This window comes from Lepus europaeus, chromosome 2, assembly GCF_033115175.1.
Source record: "Lepus europaeus isolate LE1 chromosome 2, mLepTim1.pri, whole genome shotgun sequence".
Lineage (NCBI taxonomy): Eukaryota > Metazoa > Chordata > Mammalia > Lagomorpha > Leporidae > Lepus > Lepus europaeus.
Window position 1 is genome coordinate 139,826,593 of NC_084828.1, and position 22,766 is coordinate 139,849,358.

General features: G+C 42.3%; 1 protein-coding gene across 11 annotated transcripts in view; it reads left to right on the plus strand.

Moving 5' to 3' along the window:
• TFDP2 (transcription factor Dp-2) overlaps nt 1-22,766 on the plus strand; it is a 184,218-nt gene that overhangs the window by 56,823 nt on the left and 104,629 nt on the right. For 7 of the 11 annotated variants that reach the window (XM_062213855.1, XM_062213862.1, XM_062213851.1 and 4 more), the window contains one exon: nt 7,311-7,377. The exons of 1 other annotated variant lie outside the window; for it this stretch is intronic. Coding sequence is in view for 6 of the 10 variants with exons in the window: in XM_062213851.1 (XP_062069835.1) it covers nt 7,311-7,377 (67 nt within the window). In the remaining 4 variants the exon portion in view is untranslated. Of the gene's footprint in view, nt 1-1,616; nt 1,794-5,225; nt 5,328-7,310; nt 7,378-22,766 lie in introns of those variants that run through there. 3 more of the 11 variants (XM_062213823.1, XM_062213829.1, XM_062213850.1) reach the window with 2 other exon arrangements.

Here is a 22,766-nt window from a genome sequence, read left to right on the forward strand (position 1 = left end):
AGCAGAGAGCTGGCCAGGAAGAGGGGCAACCGGGATAGAATCCGGCGCCCCAACTGGGACTAGAACCCGGTGTGCCGGCGCCGCAAGGCGGAGGATTAGCCTGTTAAGCCACGGCACCGGCCCATATTTTTAATTTTAAAAAATGGTTTTTATTTTATTTATTTGAAAGGCAGAGTAAGAGAGAGAGAGAGAGAGAAAGCATGTGCGCGTTGGTTTACTCCCCCAGTGCCTTCAACAGTCAGGACAGGGCCAGGCTGAAGCCAGGAGCCAGGAACTCCAACCAGATATCTACATGGGTGGCAGGAACCCATACTTGGACCAGACGCATTAACAAGAAACTGGACTTGAACCAGCATTCCAATATGGCATGCAGGTGTCCCAGGCAGTGGCTTAACCTGCCATACCACAAATGCCTGCCCCTATATTTTTTTTTTAATAAAAATGAAAGCAAACTGTTTTGTAACCTATTGTTTAGCTGAATCTTCGTGACTACCTTTCCTTTCCTTTTCTTTTAAGATTTATTTATTTATTTATTTTTAGCTTTTATTTAATAAATATAAATTTCCAAAGTATAGCTTTTGGATTACAGTGGCTTCCCCTCCCCCACCTACCCCCGCCCGTAACTTCCCTTCCACCCGCAACCCTCCCCTCACTTCAACAGGTTTCCTTTTTGGTGCTCAGTCAGTTGTCACCGATCAGGGAGAACATATGATATTTGTCCTTTTGGGATTGGCTTAATTCACTCAGCATGATGTTTTCCAGATTCCTCTATTTTGTTGCAAATGACGAGATTTCATTTTTTTTTTTTTTTACTGCTGTATAGTATTAGTACATATGCTATAATTTCTTTATCCAGTCTACTGTTGATGGGCATTTAGGTTGATTCCAGGTCTTAGCTGTTGTGAATTGAGCTGCAATAAACATTAAGGTGCAGACAGCTCTTTTATTTGCAAATTTAATTTCCTTTGGGTAAATTCCAAGGAGTGGGATGGCTGGGTTGTATGGTAGGGTTATTTTCAGGTTTCTGAGGAATCTCCAAACTGACTTCCATAGTGGCTTAACCAGTTTGCATTCCCACCAACAGTGGGTTAGTGTCCCTTTTTCCCCACATCCTCGCCAGCATCTGTTGTTGGTAGATTTCTGTATGTGAGCCATTCTAACCGGGGTGAGGTGAAACCTCATTGTGATGGCTAGTGATCCTGAACATTTTTTCATGTGTCTGTTGGCCATTTGGATTTCCTCTTTTGAAAAATGTCTATTGAGGTCCTTGGCCTTGAGAGGCAGAGTTACATACAGAGGTCTTCCATCCACTGCTTCACTCCCCAAATGACCTAACAGCTAGAGTTGGGCAGATCTGACGTCAGGCACTAGGGCCATCTTCCACTACTTCCCAGCCCATCAGCAGGGAGCTGGATTTGAACCAGCGCCCATATGGGATGCCAGCACCGCTACTATGCCACAGCGCCAGCCCTTGAGTACCTTCTCTTATCTTAATACTTCTGCTACATAATTTTTTTTTTTTATTTGACAGAGTTAGAGAGAGAGAGAGAGAGAAAGAGAAAGGTCTTCCTTCCATTGGTTCAACCCGAAATGGCTGCTACGGCCGGAACTATGCTGATCTGAAGCCAGGAGCCAGATGCTTCCTCCTGGTCTCCCATGCGGGTGCAGGGACCTGGGCCATCCTCCACTGCCTTCCCGGGCCACAGCAGAGAGCCGGACTGGAAGAGGAGCAACCAGGACTAGAACTCAATGCCCATATGGGATGCTGGCACCGCAGGCAGAGGATTAACCAAGTGAGCCACGGTGCCAGCCTGCTACATAATTTTTTAAAAGATTTATTTATTTGAAAGGTGGAGTGGTAGAGAAGGGAAAAGAGAAAGAGATCTTTACATCCTCTGGTTCATTCCCCATAGGGCTGCAACAACCAGGGCAGGGCCAGACTGAAGCCAGGAGCCTGGAACTCCATCTGGTTCTTCCATGCAAGTGGCAGGGCATCTCCTGCTGCTTTCTCAGTTACAGTAATAGGAAGCTGGATCAGAAGTGGAGCAGCCAAGATTCAAACTGGTACTGCAACATGGGATGCTGGCATTGCAAGCAGCAGCCTAACCTGCTGTGCCACAACCCCAGCCCCTATTTTCTTTTTATCTTTGACAATCTAGTCTACAAAAAGTGGTATGGAATTTATTGCATTTCTCTGATTAAAGGTTAGTCTAAGCTAACATTCCATATATCTGTGAGTCATTTGCATTTCTCTTGTAAGTTGTCTGTTGAGGTTGTGGTACTGGAAGTCGTTACCACTGAATAACAGACCACACTTGAATTCTATATACTCAGGACTGCATTGTGGCTTAGTGGGTTAAGCTGCCACTTGCAGTGTTGGCATTCCATATGGACACCAGTTCGAGTCCCAGCTGCTCCACTTCCAAAACAGCTCCTTCCTAATGTGCCTGGGAAAGCAGTGGAAGATGGCTCAAGTGCTTGGGCCCTTGCACTCACATGGGAGACCTGGAAGAAGCTCCTGGCTACTGGCTTCAGATTGACCCCACCGCAATCTTTGTGGCCATTTGGGGAGTGAACCTTTGACAAACAAACAAATGTATTCACATACCTATTTCACTTGACAGGAGTGGTTCTTTGTGTTGGTTGGTGCACATGTGCTGTCACCCCTGTTTTGCAGTGACTCAAGGATCATCTTGCCTATGAGACTTAACAGGGAGCACAGATCATCTCCAACTCCTGTTTTCTTTCATTTATGTCCACCTGAAATGTGAAATTCCAATAGCTTTATAATGTTATTATTGGAAATACGATTTGATTCTTAAAAATTGGACTTTTTTGTATTCAGTGTTTAGTGACTGCTGATAGTATGCAGCATAGCATTTGGAGTACTCATATATTGTCCCATTATATAAATATGTATCTTATAACGTCCTGTTATATACTTAAAAGATTTACTTATTTATTTGAAAGAGTTACAGGGTGGAGGGGTGGGGGGGGTTGAGATATCTTCCATACATTGGTTCACTCACCAGTTGGCTGTAACAGCAAAGGCTGGGCCAGGTTGAAACCAGGAGCTTAGAACTCAATCTGAGTCTCCCATGTGAGTGGCAAGAACAGAAGTACTTGAGCCACCACTTACTGTCTTCCAAGGTACACATTAGCAGGAACATGGAATCAGAAGTGGAACTGATGATTGAACCCAGGCCCTATTATGTCCAGTTGTCATCTTAAGCATGACACCAAATGACTGTTCCATTAAAAAAAAAAGACTTTAAGAACAACACCCAGATAGAAGACTTTATCCATACCTGATAAGGCAAAAAATAGAAAAATCGTATGACATACGAGTTCATTTTTTTCTTTTTCAGTAAAATATAGGTACTTTTTGAATAGGTGGAATAGGAAAGAATAGCTACTGTGAAATACTTTTCCTGATCAATTTCATCTACTCTTAATGTACTTTTTTCTGAGCCTATAACCTACAAAGTGTTTCTGAAAACAGAAATATGGATTTTTGAATTTTCATTAAGTATATATTATAGTATTTATATAAGCTACATATATGTTTTACACAACCTTCTTTCCGTTTATGAGACTAAAATTAGCATACAGTTAGAATATAATTTGTTGGTTATTTAAGTGCAGGTGTACAGCTGCTTAAAAAGTTTCTGAATTAGCTTGCTGCTTCATCTGCAGAAGTTGGACATCAAGAGCAGGTGTTTAAGCATGACAGGAACCCAGTAACTGTGAACTCTACTGTGACTGTGTGGTTTTAGCCGTTACTGTTGTATAGTAACAAAAATGTGCAAATGGATCCTTTTGAAGTTATCAGAATACATGTACCAAATGGTCCCATTGGCTCAAGCATGGACTATATTAAAGGCTATCTTTACCGCATTTGCTTTGTTTTAAAAGTAGAACACCAACAAAAATTTTGCTTTTTCCTTGTTAGAGAGGAAGAGCTTAAGTAAGAGGGGTCTGGTGGGGGAATATGTTAATAATGCCACAGTGAACTCTTCAAAAGATTTTCAGCAAATTGAATATTCAACATTCATATTTGAGAGCAACTCTGGAGAGCTAGGCCATGCGTGTAGTTACTTATTGCAAATTTTGTTGCACAGGATTAACTTTACTTCTAACTGAATGCTTTCAAGAAGCTAGACAAAATTAAGTCTGGACATTGTTGGCTGTGTTGAATTAAGAAGCTGTCCTCTGGGTATCTCAGACTCAATTGCTGCTGTAAAATTTGGTACTCAATGTCAGATACAGATTTGCCTCAGAATTACTTTGTATGATGTGAACTCTATGTACAAATGGTTGTAATGGCCAGAGCTGATCTAATCTGAAGCCAGGAACCAGGTGCTTCTTCCTGGTCTCCCACACAGGTCCAGGGGCCCAAGGACTTGGGCCATCTTCCACTGCTTTGCCAGGCCACAGCAGAGAGCTGGATTGAAAGTGGAGCAGCTGGGACTTGAACTGACATCCATTAAGTGAGCAGTTAGTATATTTGAGTTAACCAACTCAATAAGGTCTTAACCTTATGAAATTGTAAAGTATCATATGAGTCTATGAAGAATACAGGCATGGGTTTCAAAAATGGTTTGCACCAAAATAAACTTACCTTTTAAATCTGTTTTCCCTGAAGTATAATTAAATAATGTTAAATCTGTGAATGCTTTTAAAAAATAATACAACAGGGGCTGGTGCTGTGGCGCAGCAGGTTAACGCCCTGGCCTGAAGCGCCGACACCCCATATGGGCACCGGTTCAAGTCCCGGCTGCTCCACTTCTGATCCAACTCTCTGCTATGGCCTGGGAAAGCAGTAGAAGATGGCCCAAGTCCATGGGCCTCTGCACCCAGTGGGAGACCTAGAGGAAGCTCCTGGCTCCTGGCTTCGGATCGGCACAGCTCCAGCTGTGGCAGCCATCTGGGGAGTGAACCAGCAGATGGAAGAGCTCTCTCTCTTTCTGTCTTTCCTCTTTCTGTGTAACTCTGACTTTCAAATAAATAAATAAATCTTTAAAAAAATAATAATACAACCTACAGTTACATTTAAAATCCTTCCCAATTGTTAGAGAACTGATGCATAGCATTGTAATGGTAGTTAATAATACCGTATTAAATACTTGAGATTTGCTGAGAGTACAGTATTTTTGAAATATTACTTATTTGAGTGACAGAACAAAAGAGAGATCCTAATGGCTTCACTCCCCATATGCCCACAGTGGCTGGAACTGGGCTATGCTGAAGCCAGGAGGTGGGAACTCGATCCCACATGGATGACAGGAACTCAGTTACTGGAGCCATCACATCAGCAGGAAGCTAGGGTAAGGAGCCAGAGCTGAGTGTGGAACCCAGGCATTCTGTTGTGGGATGCAGGCATCTCATCTGCTAGGCTAAGAACTCACATCTAGTATAGATTTTTTTTTTTAAGATTTATTTATTTATTTGAAAGGCAGAGTTACACAGAGAGAAGAGAGGGAGAGGGAGAGAGAGAGAGAAAGAGAGAGAGGTCTTCCATCTGTTGGTTCAATCCCCAATTGGCCGCAACAGCTGGAGCTGCGCTGATCTGAAGCCAGGAGCCAGGAGCTTCTTCTGGGTCTCCCACGTGGGTGCAGGGGCCCAAGGACTTGGGCCAACCTCTGCTGCTTTCCCAGGCCATAGCAGAGAGCTAGATCAGAGGGGGAGCAGCTGGGACTCGAACTGGTGCCCATATGGGATGCTGGCACTGAAGGCTGCAGCTTTACTACTTCTCCACAGCACTGGCCCCCTGGTATAGAATTTAAATTGAATCTTCCCAACATATGCATAACACTGTGATAAAGTAACTTTGTAGAGGTGATGGATATGTCAGTTAGCTTGATTGTAGTAATCATTTCACAATGTATACATATATCAAAACATCAAGTTGTGTTCCTTAAATATGTATAATTTTGTACATCAATGATAACTCAGTAAAACCGTTTGGAAATATGCTTTCATTGTGGTAGCACCTTGAAAAAATGTTTCAAGTATTAAACTACAAACCTGTAATACTAAAGTTTGTTTTAACGTCATAAACTTGTTTCAAGATTACAAATCTTAAATGCTTAAACCAATAATACAATAATAATAATAGAGCCATTTATTGGATGCTTGCTTTGTACTAAGTTTTCAAAAATGGAGATTTTTTTTTTCTTGCTCCAGCCTCTATAACAAATTTTTAAAGGTTTATTTTTTTGAAAGTTAGAATCACAGAGAGAAAGTGAGAGACAGAGAGATCTTTCATCTGCTGGTTCACTCCCCAAGTGGCCACAATGGCCAAGGCTGTGCCAGGCCAAAGCCAGAAACTAGGAGTTTCATCTGGGTCTCTGACATGGGTGGCAGAGGCCCAGACACTTGGGTCATCCTCCACTGCTTTTCCCAGCTGTTAACAGGGAACTGGATCAGAAGTGGAGCAGCTGGGACTTGAACTGGCATCCAAGTGGGATGCTGGTGTTGCTGGTGGGGGCTTTTGCCTCTGTGCCACAATGCTAGTCTTTTTAAAACCTTGTTTGATGATACTACCATATTCAGCCCTGTGATGCTGAGTAGTCCAGTGGACATTACATTAGTTAAATCATCTAGAGTTGAATTTACGAGCACTCTCTATAGTATTCCTTCAGATAACAGTACTAATAGTGATGAATGTTAACATGGATTGAGCAGCATATGCCAAGCACCATGCCATATGCTTTACATAAATGATCTTACTTAATGTGTCAGCGACCTGGATTGATAAGTACTGGCTTCACTCTCCAGTTTACAGGTGAAGAGGTTGCATGATTGGACAAAGCCACACCCTTTAGTAACCTTATGAGCTGTATGTGAACCCAGGAAGCTGGACCTGAAATCAGTGCATTTCACCTCTGCACTGTGTACTAATGGTCTGTCTTTGATCCTGTCCATGTCATAGTATCAAAAGCATTGCAGATAGTGCCGAAGAACAGAAAATTAAGGGCAGCAGTGAGGATGGAATTTTGACAAGTCTTCTGACAACTTCGCAGCCATATTACTTGCTTTCTAAAAACCATTAGTAAATCTATAGGTCTCAATTATTCTCCTAAGAATGTTACTGAGTTTGTTTTGATCTTTATCTGAACAATTCATATTTTTCCCATTTCAAACAGCGGTGGCAACATTAAAAAACACTCCTATGGTTAATAAAATTCTTTTTGATGTGGATATATGGATGTTTGATACATACTTCTAGTGTGAGGCAAATAAAATAGATTATTAAGTGATATCATAACATTTAAGGTCCTATTTTTAATTTTTTAAACTATTTTCAGGTTGGTTTGACTTCCACAAATGCAGAACTAAGAGGATTTATAGCTCAGAATCTCAATCCAGCAAAAGGTAAGGATCACTAATAAACATTTTCTGAATTTAAGCTACCTTCATTGCATTTATTTATATGCAGCTACATGAGTTACTTCATGTACAGTAACTGTAATAGTGAGCTGTTGCATACCAAGTAATATGGTGAGTGAAAATCAGTCACCACTGAGAAGTGGAGGGTTTTGTGTGTGACTTTTCTCCATCTCTTCCCTGAGCCGTCTCTAAGATCCTCGATCAGTGATCCTGTTACAATTCAAAGTATTCAGACTACTCTGTGTCTGATTTTCTTGAGAGTCTTTCTTTGAGTGGTTTAACATGTAAGGAAGTAATAGAGAGAGAGAGAGAGAAAAAATACGAATATATATTTACACACTCTCCTGTGCCTTAATATATAGCTTCCTGAGGAAATCCTGATATCAAAAATCTGAGCCAGCATCACAAGACCGGGAACCAGCAGTGTCTTTGCTCATGTGTTTTTGAACAGTATCATTTACATGCAGAGACATCTGCTGAAGTACTTATGGATAAAATGATAGGAAGTCAGAATAGGCTTCAAAATAATCCACTGGAGGAAGAAGGGTAGTGTGAGTGGCAGCATCACTAAAACAATTTTTTCTATAAATTTATTAATTGTTTAAGCTATGTGGGGTGTTCACTATTCCCTTCTGTAAAAGAGGACCAAAATGCATGCCATTAAATACAAACAACTTCACGAAAAACATCAGCTTCAAAGGGTTTATGTTTAAGGTGGCAGCTGTGCTCTGTAGAGAAGCCCAGAGATCCGTATTTCAGTATGAAAATGTCCAGCTTGACTGCGTTGAGAATCTACAGGAATTACTCTGAAAGTTTAAGGATATATGAAGAAGCCATTTAAGGTAGACTTTTTTTTAAATAGATAATTTTTCTTTTTTTTAAGATTTTATTTATTTTATTTGAGAGTTAGAGTTACAGTGAGAGAGAGACAGAGAGAAAGGTCTTCCTTCCGTTGGTTCACTCCCCAAATGGCTGCAACGGCTGGAGCTGCGCCGATCTGAAGCCAGGAGCCAGGAGCTTATTCCAGGTCTTCCACGCAGATGCAGGGGCCCAAGGACTTGGGCCATCTTCTACTGTTCTCCCAGGCCATAGCAGAGAGCTAGATTGGAAGTGGAGCAGCCAGGTCTCGAACTGGTGCCCATATGGGATGCCGGCACCACAGGTAGAGGATTAACCTACTGCACCACAGCACCAGCCCCTAAGATAGACTTTAAAAAAAAAAAAGATTTATTTATTTATTTGAAAGTCAGAGCTACGGAGAGAGAGAGAGAGAGAGAGAGAGAGAGAGAGAGAGAGAGCGAGCGCGAGCTTTTCCATGTACTGGTTCACTCCCCAGGTAGCTGCAATGGCTAAGGTGGAGCCAGACTGAAGCCAGGAGCTAGGAGCTTCTTCCAGGTCTCCGGTGTTGGTGCAGGGGCCCAAGCACTTGGGCCATCTTCCACTGCTTTCCCAGTCCATAGCAGAGAACTGGATAGGAAATGGACTCAAATGGCCACCCATATGGGATGCTGGCGCTACAGGCGCCTTACTCAATACACCATAATGCCGCCCTATGTTAGACTTTAAGCCTTCATACTTCTTAGTTTTTTTCCACATGATGGCATCCTTAGAAAATGATAACATAGGAAGTGCTGTAGTCAAACAAAAGCGTTGCTTAAAGTCATAGGTAGCCACTACATCACACTTAGCAAATACTATCACACTTGGCAAAGCATAGAAACCCCCTAGCAGGACAGCTCAAGCTCAAAAACAGGCTGCACCTGGGTTACTGATAAGATTGTAATTTGTCTATGTCCTGTATATGATTTAGGCCAATACCTGGATTAATGTCAAGATTATAATTAAAATTGTTAAGACTGTAACTGGTATTAATTTAAGATTATAATTGATATTAGTTTAGGATAGGATTTAGGTTAGCTTGACCCCAGTAACCATGTATTCCCCCTCCTGTTTTTATGGTTTTTGCCTTTATAAACCCTGTTGCATTGGGCTTTGGAGTCAAGAGTTCTTTAGGGCTTGAGCCTACTCTCCACCACCGGTAATAAAGGACCCATCAGATTTTATCAATGTGTGGTGCTCCTCTGTTTGCACTCCCTCAGGTACAACAGGAGCAGACATGGCACGGCAGATTAAGCTGCTGCTTGGGATGCCTACATCCTGTATTGAAGTGCCGGTTCAAGTCCCAGCTATTCCATTTCTGATCCAGCTCCCTGTTAATGCACCTGGGATGCAGCAGATAATGGTTCCTGCCACCCATGTGGGAAACCCAGATGGAGTTTCTGGCTCCTAGCTTCAGCCTGACCCTGCTCTGGCTGTTTCAGGCATTTGAGGAGTGAGTCAGCAAATTTAGGAAATCTTTCACTTTGCCTTTCAAATAAATAAATAAACCCTAAAAAAAGAAAGCCCAGGGGCTGGCGCCATGGCACACTAGGTTAATCCTCCGCCTGCGGTGCCGGCATCCCATATGGGCGTTGGGTTCTAGTCCCAGTTGCTCCTCTTCCAGTCCAGCTCTCTGCTATGGCCTGGGAAAGCAGTGGAGGATGGCCCAAGTCCTTGGGCCCCTGCCCCCTCGTGGGAGACCCAAAGGGGGCTCCTGGCTCCTGGCTTAGGATGGGCGTAACTCCGGCCTGGCCGTTGTGGCCATCTGGGGGGTGAGCTAGTGGATGGAAGACCTCTCTCTCTGTCTCTACCTCGCTCTGTAACTCTGTCTTTCAAATAAATAAAATGAATCTTTAAAAAACAAAAAAGATAAAGAAAAATATTTTTCTTGATGAAAATGATATGGCAATGATAGTATAGAGAATTTTGAAAAATGGAAAAAATTCTGCCAGTCTATCACAACCTTTTCTTTTTTGTATATTATTTCATTATTCATCATATATTATATGAAATACATTCATTATTTTTTCATTATTTATGTTTTAGTTTCAAAGCTCATATGCATATAGTATTTACGTTTAAAGTTACAAAGCTCCTATACATACAGTATTTATGTTTTAAAGTTACAAAACTCATATATATATATAATCTCTTTTTAAAATATTTATTTATTATTTATTTATATATTTATTATTTTGAAAGAGTTATAGAGAAAGAGAAAGAAGAGAGAGATTTCACATTTGCTGGTTCATCTCTCCATATGGCTGCAATGGCCAAAGCCATGAGCCCAGAACTCCATCTGGGTCTCCTGCATAGGTGGCAGGGACCCAGGTAGTTGGGCTGTCTTCCTCTGCTTTACCAAGAGCGTTAGCAGGAAGCTGGATTGAAAGTGGACCAGCCAGGATTCAGACTGGCACGCATATGGTTGCCATCATTGTATGCGGTGGCTTTAACCCCCTGTGTGACAATGCTGGCCCTATTCTGTTTTTAGTTTTGTTTGTTTTTTTTTTTACTGCATCCAAAAGAAAAAAACACTTTCCATGTTTTTACAGTCTTCATCAATACCATTCTTAGAGCTTGTGCTGCCTCATTGTTTATGATCATAATTTTTTAAACATTTCTCCATTTTCTTATTGTCAGATATTTAAGACTTGTGTTGCTTTTATATACACACAGACACAACACACACTCACACATAACACACATGGATACTTAAAAAAATTCATGGTGAATGGAATTTAAAGGTAAGTTTATTTTAGTGTAAAAAAATTTGAAATCTGTGTATATGAGGGGTCTTTAAGAAGTTCATGAAAAAATGTGTTATGAAAAAAACTGGTATCCATGGGTTTCAAACATTTTTTGCAACAAAATAAGATTATCTTTTAATTTTGTTTTTTGAACTTATTGATGTTTTGCTATACATGATATATATATATTTATCCCTCAGATATGTGTGCATATATTTATATATGTTATAACATACACATGTTTAATACCATAATGTCTTTAGTCACATAGGCTTTTTTTTTTTTAAAGATTTATTTATTTATTTGAAAGTCAGTGTTACACAGAGAGAAGAGAGGCAAAGAGAGAAAGTTCTTCCATTTGATGGTTCACTCCCCAAATGGCTGCAGTGGACGGAGCTGCGCTGATCTGAAGCCAGGAATCAGGAGCTTCTTCTGGGTCTCCCACACGGGTGCAGGGGCCCAAGGACTTGGGCCATCTTCTACTGCTTTCCCAGGCCATAGCAGAGAGCTGTATTAGAAGTGGAGCAGCCAGGACTAGAACTGGCACCCATATGGGATGCTGGCACTTCAGGCCAAGGCGTTAACCTGCTGCACCACAGCGCCAACCCCAGGCTTTAGTTTCTTATAATTAATTTTCTTAAGATAAATAATCCAGAAGTACAGTTACTGGTTAAGACATTTTAAACAATTCCTATTTAAGTTAAAATAAACTACCAACTCTAAACCTACATCGTCACACATTATCTCTTACCTCCATGTATCTTTATCCTTGCTTCTTCTTTTTTTTTTTTTTTTTTTAAGATTTATTTTATTTATTTGAAAGAGTTACATCCTTGCTTCTGACATGGATTCATGCCGGCTGTGCTTCAGCCTCAGTGGTGTTTCTTTTGGGAAGACAATTTGCATTTTGAGAGTTTAAAAGTGTTGATTTCCTCAGGCTGTTTATTTAAGCTACTTAGAACCTGTAGCAAGAAAGTACTCATTAGTATATAGTACTCCTTTTTTTTTTTCTGTTATCACTACTCTGCTATTAATCCTATTCAGTGAATTTTTCCAGATCCTGTACTTTTCAATACTAGAGTTTATATTTGATTCTTTTTAATTTTATATTATAAATAAGTATGTTGTAAAGATTCTGGATCTGTTTATATTGTTCTAAAGAGTGTTTGTTTTTTTTTTTTAACTTGGTTTTAGTGGGCACTTCATTGAACTCTGACTGTAAACTGTTTACCATGGGGTGGGTGACAACTCAAATCTTTATTTTGTTTTTGAAAATTTTAGCCTTAACTGTACTACTTGGAGCCTGTCCCAGGCATGTATATGCGTGGTTCAGGAGTTTGTAACAAATTTGGCAGTTTATACACAGAATTTGGGACTTCCCTTGTCTAGATCAAAGAATGGTGAACTCAGCTGGCTAACCAAGTTTGAATTTGTTGGTCTCTCCCTATTACTTTGAGATAGTGTTTAAAAAAGATATTTCCCCCAATAAGTCTAAGTGTTATCTGCAATAGGATTGATCCAGTAGGAGGTAAATGGCAATATCAGAAACAGAAACAGAAAGTCACTAAAACAGGATGTTTCTGGTCCCTTTTATCAGTAATAGACTGGAAGTACGTGTCAGACAGTGGGGAGCAGATGAGTAAATTACAGTTTCTGCTGAACAGATTACCACATAATTATTTAGTATTTAGGCATAGTTTACAATAATGTGGGGAAAATGTTTGACATCTAAGGCAAGCTGTAAAACGGTACAGCCATGTGTTCTCTAATAATGGGATTTGTTTTAAGAAATACGTCATGTGAAATCAGGTATATTTACAGAAACCTAGATGGTATAGCTGACTAGACACTTAGGCTGTATGGTCTTGGGGTGGGGCAGATGAGGGAAGTATAATCTTGCTAGGACCGTAATGAACAAAATATCAAGCACAAGAGAAATGATGTAATCAAGAGAAGCTGTGAACATACTGTTTTATAGTAAACTGGTTCTAACAAAGAAAAAGGAAGTAGTACACTTGGGGTATGCATTTGACACATTAGTTAAGATGTTGGGTTGGAACAACTGCATCCTATATTGTAATGCCTGGGTTTGAGTCTCAGCTCAGCTTCTGATTCTAGCTTCTTGCTAATGCGTACCCAGGGAGGCAGCGGATAAGATGGATAGTTCAAGTATTTGGATCCCTGTTACCCAGCTGGGAAACCTGGATTGGGTTCTTGCTCCTAGCTTCAGCCTGTCCCAGCCTGGATTTTGTGGGCATTTGAAAAGTGATTCAGAATATAAGAGCCTTGCCTGTCTCTCACATAAAGGGAATACACTTTGAAATATTGATAGAAATGCAGTATAGTAGGGGCCAGCGCCTGTGGCATAGCAGGTAAAGCTGCCACCTGTAATGCCGGCATCCCATATGGTCGCCGGTTCCAGTCCCAGTTGCTCCACTTCTGATCCAGCTGTCTGCTATGATCTGGGAAAGCAGTAGTAGATGGCTCAAGTCCTTGGGTCTCTGCACATGAATGGAAGACCTGGAGGAAGCTCTAGGCTCTTGGCTTTGGATTGGCTCAGCTTCCACCATTGGTGGTCATTTGGGGAGTGAACCAACAGATTGAAGACCTCTCTCTCTCTGCCTCTGCCTCTTTGTAACTCTGCCTTTCAAATAAATAAGTAAATAAAATCTTTAAAAAGAAAAAAATAAATGCAATATAGTAAGTACACAAACAAGTAACAGACATTTATTACCAAATGTTTGTTAATATACATAATTGTATATGCTGTATTTTATATGACTGGCAGTACAGGTTTGTTTACTGTTGCATTACTACAAACGTGTAAGTAATTACTAGGTGATGGAAATATTTTAGCTCCATCATAATCTCATGGAGACACCTTTGTATTATGTAATCTGTTGTTGACCAAAACATCGTATGTGGCACGATGAAAATTTACTAATCATGTAATGGTGTTTTCCTTGAATCTCTGATTTATTGCAAGGGCTCTTAGCATATTTACAGTTGTCCTTCCTTATGCATCAGGATTGGTTTCAGGATCACTGTGGATACCAAGTCCCTCAATAAAATGACTTGTGATTTGCATGTAATCTAGTACATCTTCCCCTATACGTTAAATCATCTGTAGACTACTTATGTAAATACTTGTTATATACTTTGTGTTAGGGAATAAGGACGAGAAAAAACCTCATGTTCAGTACCGATAAAAGCCATTGTAGGACTACATACTTCTTCTGTCCACAGGAGCTGGGTTTAGCTCATGGATGGAACATGAAGACCCAGGGTCTGGCTGTATGAATGTAAGGTTGTGATCAGTAAAATATAAATTCACTCTGAAGTGTCATAAAACTTGACATCCTGATCGTATTTTCCTCAGTCAGCTTTCTAAGATTATTATAATGCTGTTTGTACAGTTGTATAATGGTCACAAAGTTTTTCTCAAGTTTGAAAATACTGAGGCTGACGCTGTGGTAAAAGCTGCCGCCTGCAGTGCCAGCATCCCATTTGGGCACCAGTTCGAATCCCGGCTGCTCCACTTCTGATCCAGCTCTCTGCTATGGCCTGGGAAAGCAGTAGAAGATTGTCCAAGTCCTTGGGCCCTTGCACCTGCATGGGAGACCTGGAAGAAGCTCCTGGCTCCTGGCCTCAGATCTGTGCACTTTTGGCATTGTGGCCAACTGAGGAGTGAACCAGTGGATGGAAGACTTCTCTCTCTGCCTCTCCTTGTCTCTCTGTGTAATTCTGCATTTCAAATAGATAAATAAATATTTTTTAAAAAATAATGCCATTTGAAAAAAAAAAAGAAAATACTGGGAGTAAATATTCTAAATAAGCCAGACGAAAAATAATGCAATGAAATATATTATTTTAGTTTTGTTAGAAAGCTTTTTTTCTCTCTCTCTTTTTTTGACAGGCAGAGTGGTCAGTGAGAGAGAGACACACACAGAGAGAAAGGTCTTCCTTTTCCGTTGGTCCACCCCCCAATGGCCGCTGTGGCCGGCGCACCACACTGATCCGAAGCCAGGAGCCAGGTGCTTCTCCTGGTCTCCCATGTGGCTGCAGGGCCCAAGGACTTGGACCATCCTCCACTGCACTCCCGGAGCACAGCAGAGAGCTGGGCTGGAAGAGGAGCAACCGGGACAGAACCCAGCACCCCGACTGGGACTAGAACCCGGTGTGCCGGCACCACAGGCAGAGGATTAGCCTATTGAGCCGCGGCACCGGCTAGAAATAGATCTTTTTCCTTGTGCTTTTCTTTGAATCTCTTCCTGAACATGTATTTTTTTTTTTTAAGATTTATTTATTTATTTATTTATTTATTTGAAAGACAGAGCTACAGAGAGGCACAGGCAGAGAGAGGTCTTCTATCCACTGGTTCACTCCCCAGATGGCCACAACGGCTAGAGCTACGCCCACCTGACGCTAGGAGCCAGGAGGTTCTGCTAGTTCTCCCATGTGGGAGCAGGGGCCCAAGGACTTGGGCCATCCTCTGTTACTCTCCCAGGCCATAGCAGAGAGCTGGATTGGAAGTGGAGCAGCCAGGACTTGAACCGGCACCTGTATGGGATGCTGGTACTGCAGACCGGAACTTTGACCCCACCAAGCCACAGAGCTGACCCTGTATTTCTCAATTAAAGGAGAAAATTAACAAAAAATTTCCCCTGCCAGCCATCCCATGTATGAGGGCAAGAACCAAGGTGGAAATTGTTGATTTTGAAAAGGGATTCTTTGGGGTTGGCACTGTGGCACAGCAGGTTAAAGCCCTGGCCTGAAGCGCCGGCAACCCATATGGGCGCTGGTTCAAGTCTCAGCTGCTTCTCTTCCGATCCAGCTCTCTGCTATGGCCTGGGAAAGTAGTAGAGGATGGCCCAAGTCCTGGGGTCCCTGCACCCACATGGGAGAACTAGAAAAAGCTCCTGGCTCCTGGCTCCTGGCTTCGGATTGGCGCAGCTCCGGCCATTGTGGCCATCTGGGTAGTGAACCAATGGATGAACGACCCTTCTCTGTCTCTCTCGCTCGCTCTCTCTCTTCTCTACCTCTCTCTGTAACTCTGTCTTTCAAATAAATAAACCTTAAATAAAAGAAAGACGGTAGTACTTTCCAAAGTGATATATAGGTTCAACATAGTTCATTTCAGAATCCCAGCTGTATTTTGTTTCTTTTGTAAAAACTGACAAGCTGATTCTAAAATTCTCACGGAAGGTATTTGAGATATTTGCATCCCATATCAGAGGACCTGAATCAAGTCCAGGCTACTCGGCTTCCCATCCAGCTCCCTGCCAATGCATCTCGTAAGTGGTAGATTGTGGCCCAAGTACTTGATTTCCTGCCAACCAGGAAGGTGGGAGACACAGATGGAATTCCTGGCTCCAGGCTTCAGCCTGGCCAAGCCCGGGCTGTTTGGACCATTTGGGGAGTGAACCAGCAGATGGAAGATGTCTCTTTGTCATTCTACCTTTCAGATAAATAAATATTTTAAAAAGGAATATTATAAAATATAATAATAATAGGAGTATGATTGCTAATACCTATCTTTTTATTGTGGTAAAATATGTATAATATAATACTTATTTCAACTATTTTTAAATGTACAATCCATTGGCATTAAATATATTCACAGTCGGCCGGCGCCGTGGCTTAACAGGCTAATCCTCCGCCTTGCGGCGCCGGCACGCCGGGTTCTAGTCCCGGTCGGGGCACCGGATTCTGTCCCGGTTGCCCCTCTCCCAGGCCAGCTCTCTGCTATGGCCCGGGAAGGCAGTGGAGGATGGCCCAAGTGTTTGGGCCCTGCACCCGCATGGGAGACCAGGAGAAGCACCTGGCTCCTGGCTTCGGATCAGCATGATGTGCCGGCCGCAGCGGCCATTGGAGGGTGAACCAACGGCAAAAGGAAGACCTTTCTCTCTGTCTCTCTTTCTCACTATCCACTCTGCCTGTCAAATAAATAAATAATTTAAAATATATATATATATATTCACAGTCTTGTGTAACCATCGCTGCCTCTATACCCCCAATTTTTTCATCATCATCCGCAAATGAAAGCTTTTTGTATCCAGTGAACAATAATTTTCCCTTCCCCCTTTACCCCAGCCTATAGTAAGCTCTGTTCTACTTTCTTGTCTCGATGACTTGGCCTATTCTAGGGACTTGATGTAAGTGAACTCACCCATTCTTTGTCATTTTGTACCTAGCATCTTTGATTTAGCGTAAGGTTTTAAAAGTCTATACGTGTTGTAGCATATAGCAGAATTTCCTTTTTTGGCTGAATAATATTTCATTATTTGTATATATCACATTTCAGTTGTTCACTCATCGGTTAATGGATCTACTGGGAAATGATAGGTTATTTCACCTTTTGGCCCTTGGGTTAACACTGCTGTGATCATTGGTGTCTGTATCTTATTGAGACTTTGCCCTCAGTTCCTTTGATATATTCATTTCTAGGAGTGAAATTGCTGGGTCCTTTGGTTAGATATTTAAGCTTTTTCTTGTTAAGTGTTTATTTATTGCATTTATTTGAAAGGTAGGGGTGGTGGTGGAAATCTTCTATCCTCTGGTTCATTTCTCAGATGTCCACAACAGCCAGGCAGGGCCAGGAACTCCATCCAGGTCCCCACATGGGTGGCGGGGAGCCGAGTACCTGAGCCATCACTGCTGCCTCTGAGGGTGTGCAGGAAGCTGGAGTCTGGAGTGGGACCAGGATTCACACCGAGGCACTCGGGTGTGGGAAGCGGGTAACCCAAGCAGCGTCTTCACCAGTGTGCTGAATGCCCACTCCTGAAGAATCATTTTACCCTTCCGAAACCTGCTCTGCCTCTCAGCCTCGTCCTGTTGAATCATGGTGCCACCCACTCGTGGCCCGACCTGGAAACCGAGGTGCCATCTTTGGCTCCTTTCTCATTCTCCCCCCTTCCGGTCAAATCACTCCTAGACTGCTAAATCCCTCAGCCTTTGCCCCCATTTTCTGTTTCCACTGCTACTGCCCTAGGCCAGACTACTGTAAACTGTTTCCTGGTTTCTCATAGCTGTTTTCTTTGCTTCTTGGTTAACTTCTTTTGGTTTCACTCACTGGACTATAGCTACATACCTTTTCTCAAACACACAAGTCTTTGAAGAAAAGAACAAGTCTTTCCATGTTAAATAAACCTTTTGATAGTTCCCTATTGCCCTCAAGATAAAGCCTGAACTCCAGTTTAAGAGATCCTGCATGATAGGGTTCTTGTTTTCGTCTCAGTCTTATCTCAGACACACCTGCACTCCTGCCCCGTTGGACTTCTGTCAGCTCCCATGCCCTCTCTCCTCGCAGCCCTGCTGGGCACCCTTCTCTGGGCCTGGAATGTGGTGCTCCCTTCACTCTGTCTCTCCTGCGGCTCCTGCTATCCGCTTCACCTCACATGTAAGCTCAGGTCTTACTCCACTGGGCCCTGGGCGGCTGATGGTATGTATCTATCCCTGTTGCTTAGCAGAGCCTGTAGTTTAATTATTGTTCTCCTCATCTGATTGTAAACTCCAGGAAGTCAGAAACGTTTATCTTATTCATCATGGTATCTCTGGGATAGGTTCTGGAAGTGTCTCTGCCTTAGTATTGATCTGCTCTAGGAGCTCTGTTGAAAGAATGTATGCCCTTTCTACTGCCCGCGGTGCCTCTGGCCAGGGCCAAACTCCTGTTTACTCTTCAAGAGTCCAGCTGAACATGCGTTCCTCTGCGCTTCCTTGTCCCCTGGCTTCCTGGGTGCTACCTTTGGACCCAGTGCACTTTGTTACTGCCGTTCCCACATTGCTTTGTGATTCTTTCTTTCTTTCTTTTTTTCCTTGGCCAGACAGGGAGCTCCCTGAGGGCAAGTATTTTTAAGTATTTTTGTCTCCCCGGTCTAGCTTGGTGTCTCTCCCAGTTATACTTAGAGATATTGAACTGTTCAGAGCTTTCATGAAACAGAACATCCTCAGGCTTTTTATCAAAGTACTTTTTTTATTTTTAGATTTATTTATTTATTTATTTGAAAGGCAGAGTTACTGAGAGGCAGAGGCACAGAGAAATCTTCCGTCTGCTGATTTGTTCCTCAAATGGCTGCAATTGGAGCTGGGTCAATCCGAAGCCAGGAGCCAGGAGCTTCTTCTGGGTCTCCCACATGAGTACAGGGGCCCAAGGACTTGGGCCATCTTCTGCTTTCCCAGGCCATAGCAAAGAACTGAATCAGAAGTGCAGCAGCCGGGTCTCGAACCATCACCCATATGGGATGCCACACTGCAGGTGGCAACTTTACCCCCTATGTCATAGCACTGGCCCCTTAAAAGTATTTTTTACTTAATTTTTTGAAACAGTATTAAGGTGCTTAGTGAGGAATATTTCTGAACCCTTTGTCTTAGAACATGTGTTGAAAAGTTGGAAGTTTAAAAGTTATACAATTACTTAAAATACAGTAAGCCTCAAGGTAATAGCCTGTAACCAGAGAGGGTTTAAAAGCAATTGAGTATTGGTATATCCTTGTCATGAATTATTGCTGTGAAACATATTGGCCTATATATTATAAATATACATTATTGAGAAAAATGAGAGATAAAAACAGTGTAACTCACAGCGTCTTTATCTGTGGTGGTGAAAGACTAGCAGATCTGTAAGTGAATATGAGGGATTCCTCACTTATGAGAGGCACCTGTTACTGCATGGCTTGTACCTTTGGATATTATGTAGAAGGAGGCCACCCTTGCCTGCCAGCTACGTGCAGTACCCTGGGAAGCCGCAGGGTTACCTATGGTAGGTATATGCTTTGGATGAATTGCTCACGTCCTTTCAGGCAGGTGAGACGTGTTGAGTATCTTCCACTCATTCTTTCTGCATCAGCAGAGGAATCTCCTTTGTTAGCACATTCATAGCTTGTGCAGCAGGTTTCAGAGGCCCAGATGAAGTTAGAGGACATATGTTTAGAGTGGAACCAATTGTTTTAAATTTCATAATGTTTTTTGGTTTTTAAAGATTTATTTATTTGAAAGAGTTACAGAGGGAGGTAGAGCCAGAGAGAGAGAAAGAGAAAGAGATGTCTTACATTCACTGGTTCACTCCCCAGGTGGCCACAACGGCCAGAGCTGAGCTGATCCAAAGCCAGGAGCTTCTTTGGGGTCTCCCACGCAGGTGCAGGAACCCACGCACTTGAGCCATCTTCTACTGCTTTCCCAGACCGTGGCAAAGAGCTGTCTTGGAAGTTAAGCAGCTGGGACTTGAACTGGCGCCCATAGGGGATACAGGCACTGCAGGCCAGGGATTTAACCCGCTGTGCCACAGTGCCAGCCCCTATGATGTTTTCTGAAAAGATCTTTACAGCTTGGAAACAGGGGTAAAGGAAGCATTTATGTGGGCAAAGCAGTAGGAAGAGGAAGAATTTAGAGTTTCTACCAAAAATATCTGTTACAAGTGTCTCTTATAGGGACAGTGAAAATGCATTTCCGCAGAGAGAAAATACAAGAACTTCATTATTCTTGGCAAAAGTGAGATAAAGTTTAAAAGGAGTTGGTAACCTGAAGCAGTAGGGAATCGGTATTAGAAAGTTAACTTATGGCCGGCGCCGCGGCTCACTAGGCTAATCCTCCGCCTTGCGGCACCGGCACACCAGGTTCTAGTCCTGGTCGGGGCACCGGATTCTGTCCCGGTTGCCCCTCTTCCAGGCCAGCTCTCTGGCTCTCTGCTGTGGCCAGGGAGTGCAGTGGAGGATGGCCCAAGTGCTTGGGCCCTACACCCCATGGGAGACCAGGATTAGTACCTGGCTCCTGCCATCGGATCAGCGCAGTGCGCTGGCCGCAGCGCGCCAACCGCAGCGGCCATTGGAGGGTGAACCAACAGCAAAGGAAGACCTTTCTCTCTGTCTCTCTCTCACTGTCCACTCTTCCTGTCAAAATAAATAAGTAAATAAATAAATAAATAAATAAAAGAAAGTTAACTTATGTGTTTAAAATGTTAAGAATGCAGATTGGGGCTGGTGCTGTGGCAAAGTAGGCCAAGCCTCTTCCTGTGGCACCGGCATCCCATGTGGGTACCAGTTCGAGTCCTGTCTGCATTTCCAATCCAGCTCCCTGTTAATGGCCTGGGAAAGCAGTGGAGGATGGCCTAAGTGCTTGGGCCCCTGCAGTCATGTGGGATCCCCAGAAGAAGCTCTTGGCTCTTGGCTTTGGATTTGCTCATCTCTGGCCATTGTGGTCATATGGGGAGTGAACCACAGGATGGAAGACCTTTCTTTCTGTCTCTTCTTCTCTCTGTAATTCTGCCGCTTGAATAAATAAATAAATCTTTAAAAAAAAAAAAAAAGGAATGCAGATTCTGGAACTGGTGTTGTGGGAGCCAGGAGCTTCTTCTGGGTCTCCCACATGAGTGCAGGGGCCCAAGGACTTGGGCCATCTTCTACTGCTTTCCCAGGCACATTAGCAGGTAAACCTGTTGCATGCAACACTGGCATCCCAGTGTTTGAGTCCCAACAGCTCTGCTTCCCATCCAGCTCCCTAACAATGTGCCTGGGAAAGCAGCGGAGGATGGCCCAAGTGCTTGGGCCCCTGCACCCATGTGGGAGAACTGAATGAAGCTCCTGGCTCCTGTCTTCAGACTGGCCCAACTCCAGCTTTTACAGCCATTTGGGGAGTGAACCATCAGATAGTTAATCTCTATTTCTCTCTCTCTCTCTCTGCCTTCCTCTAACTCTGCATTTCAAGTAAATAAATTTTTGAAAGAAATGTAGATGCTTACATATTTTAAGAGTTCTGTGTTTAATTAAACAGGCTGCTGCTTTTGCCTACATCCTTTGGTGGTAGGGGGGTTATTTCACAAATATAAACCTGAAATGTCTAGTAAGCTTCTGTTTTATTTTATATTACTTTGAATAATAGGTGTATGCGACATTTGGTTGCTATTTCTATAAACATTCTTTGGCAGGCTTACTGCATACGAGGTCATATTAGGGTGAGTCTGGCCTTTCCTACTGTGCTAGGCTTAGTAAGAGATTGTATTTTCATGAACGCTGTGAATGGTTCTGGCTTTGCCTTTTGAATCTAGGTTTGGTTTCAGGATATTTAAAAATATCTTAATGACCTGAAAATAGACAACCCTCCTCTTCTACAAATAGTTTTATTTATTGACCTCTTCATTTCTGTAGGTGGCTTTTCCTGAAGGAGCTTTGTCAGATCCTTTTTCTCGCATGTAGTTTTCCTGTATTTATCTTCTAAGATACATTCTGTTTAAATAATAGTTGTTAGTCTGTTCCCACATTCAATGTTTGAATTAAATGGCAATGACCTTTTAGAAGTGAAACTCTTAAGTAGTTCCAGACACAAAAATAAGGGAAAAACTTAAAAGTGTTTTTTTTTTTTAAGCCTGTGGTTACCTCATATTTTATCTTCCTGTTAACACTTTCGTAACATACATTGTGGTTGGGTAGGATTACATAATTTTGCTGGTTTGTGGCTTATTGTAGACTTACGTTATACCTGACCTACAATAATAAAAGGATTTTAAATTTGTATCGTGTATTCTAGTAGTTCACATAAATTGCATTACTATAAAGCTATGACATGATGATCGCTTTTTTTTTTAAGTTCTTGAAGTAGAAGCAGTTACTATTTATGAAAAGGGTGACAGGCTAATCTTCTTTTTGGAGGAGAGTCTGGAGTCTTGCTTCGGTCTTATTTCAGACTCCATTCTTAGTGAATCAGCTTGTGCTTCAGTTAGCACAGTAGAATATGTTGGAATGAAAACGTCTTTTTAAA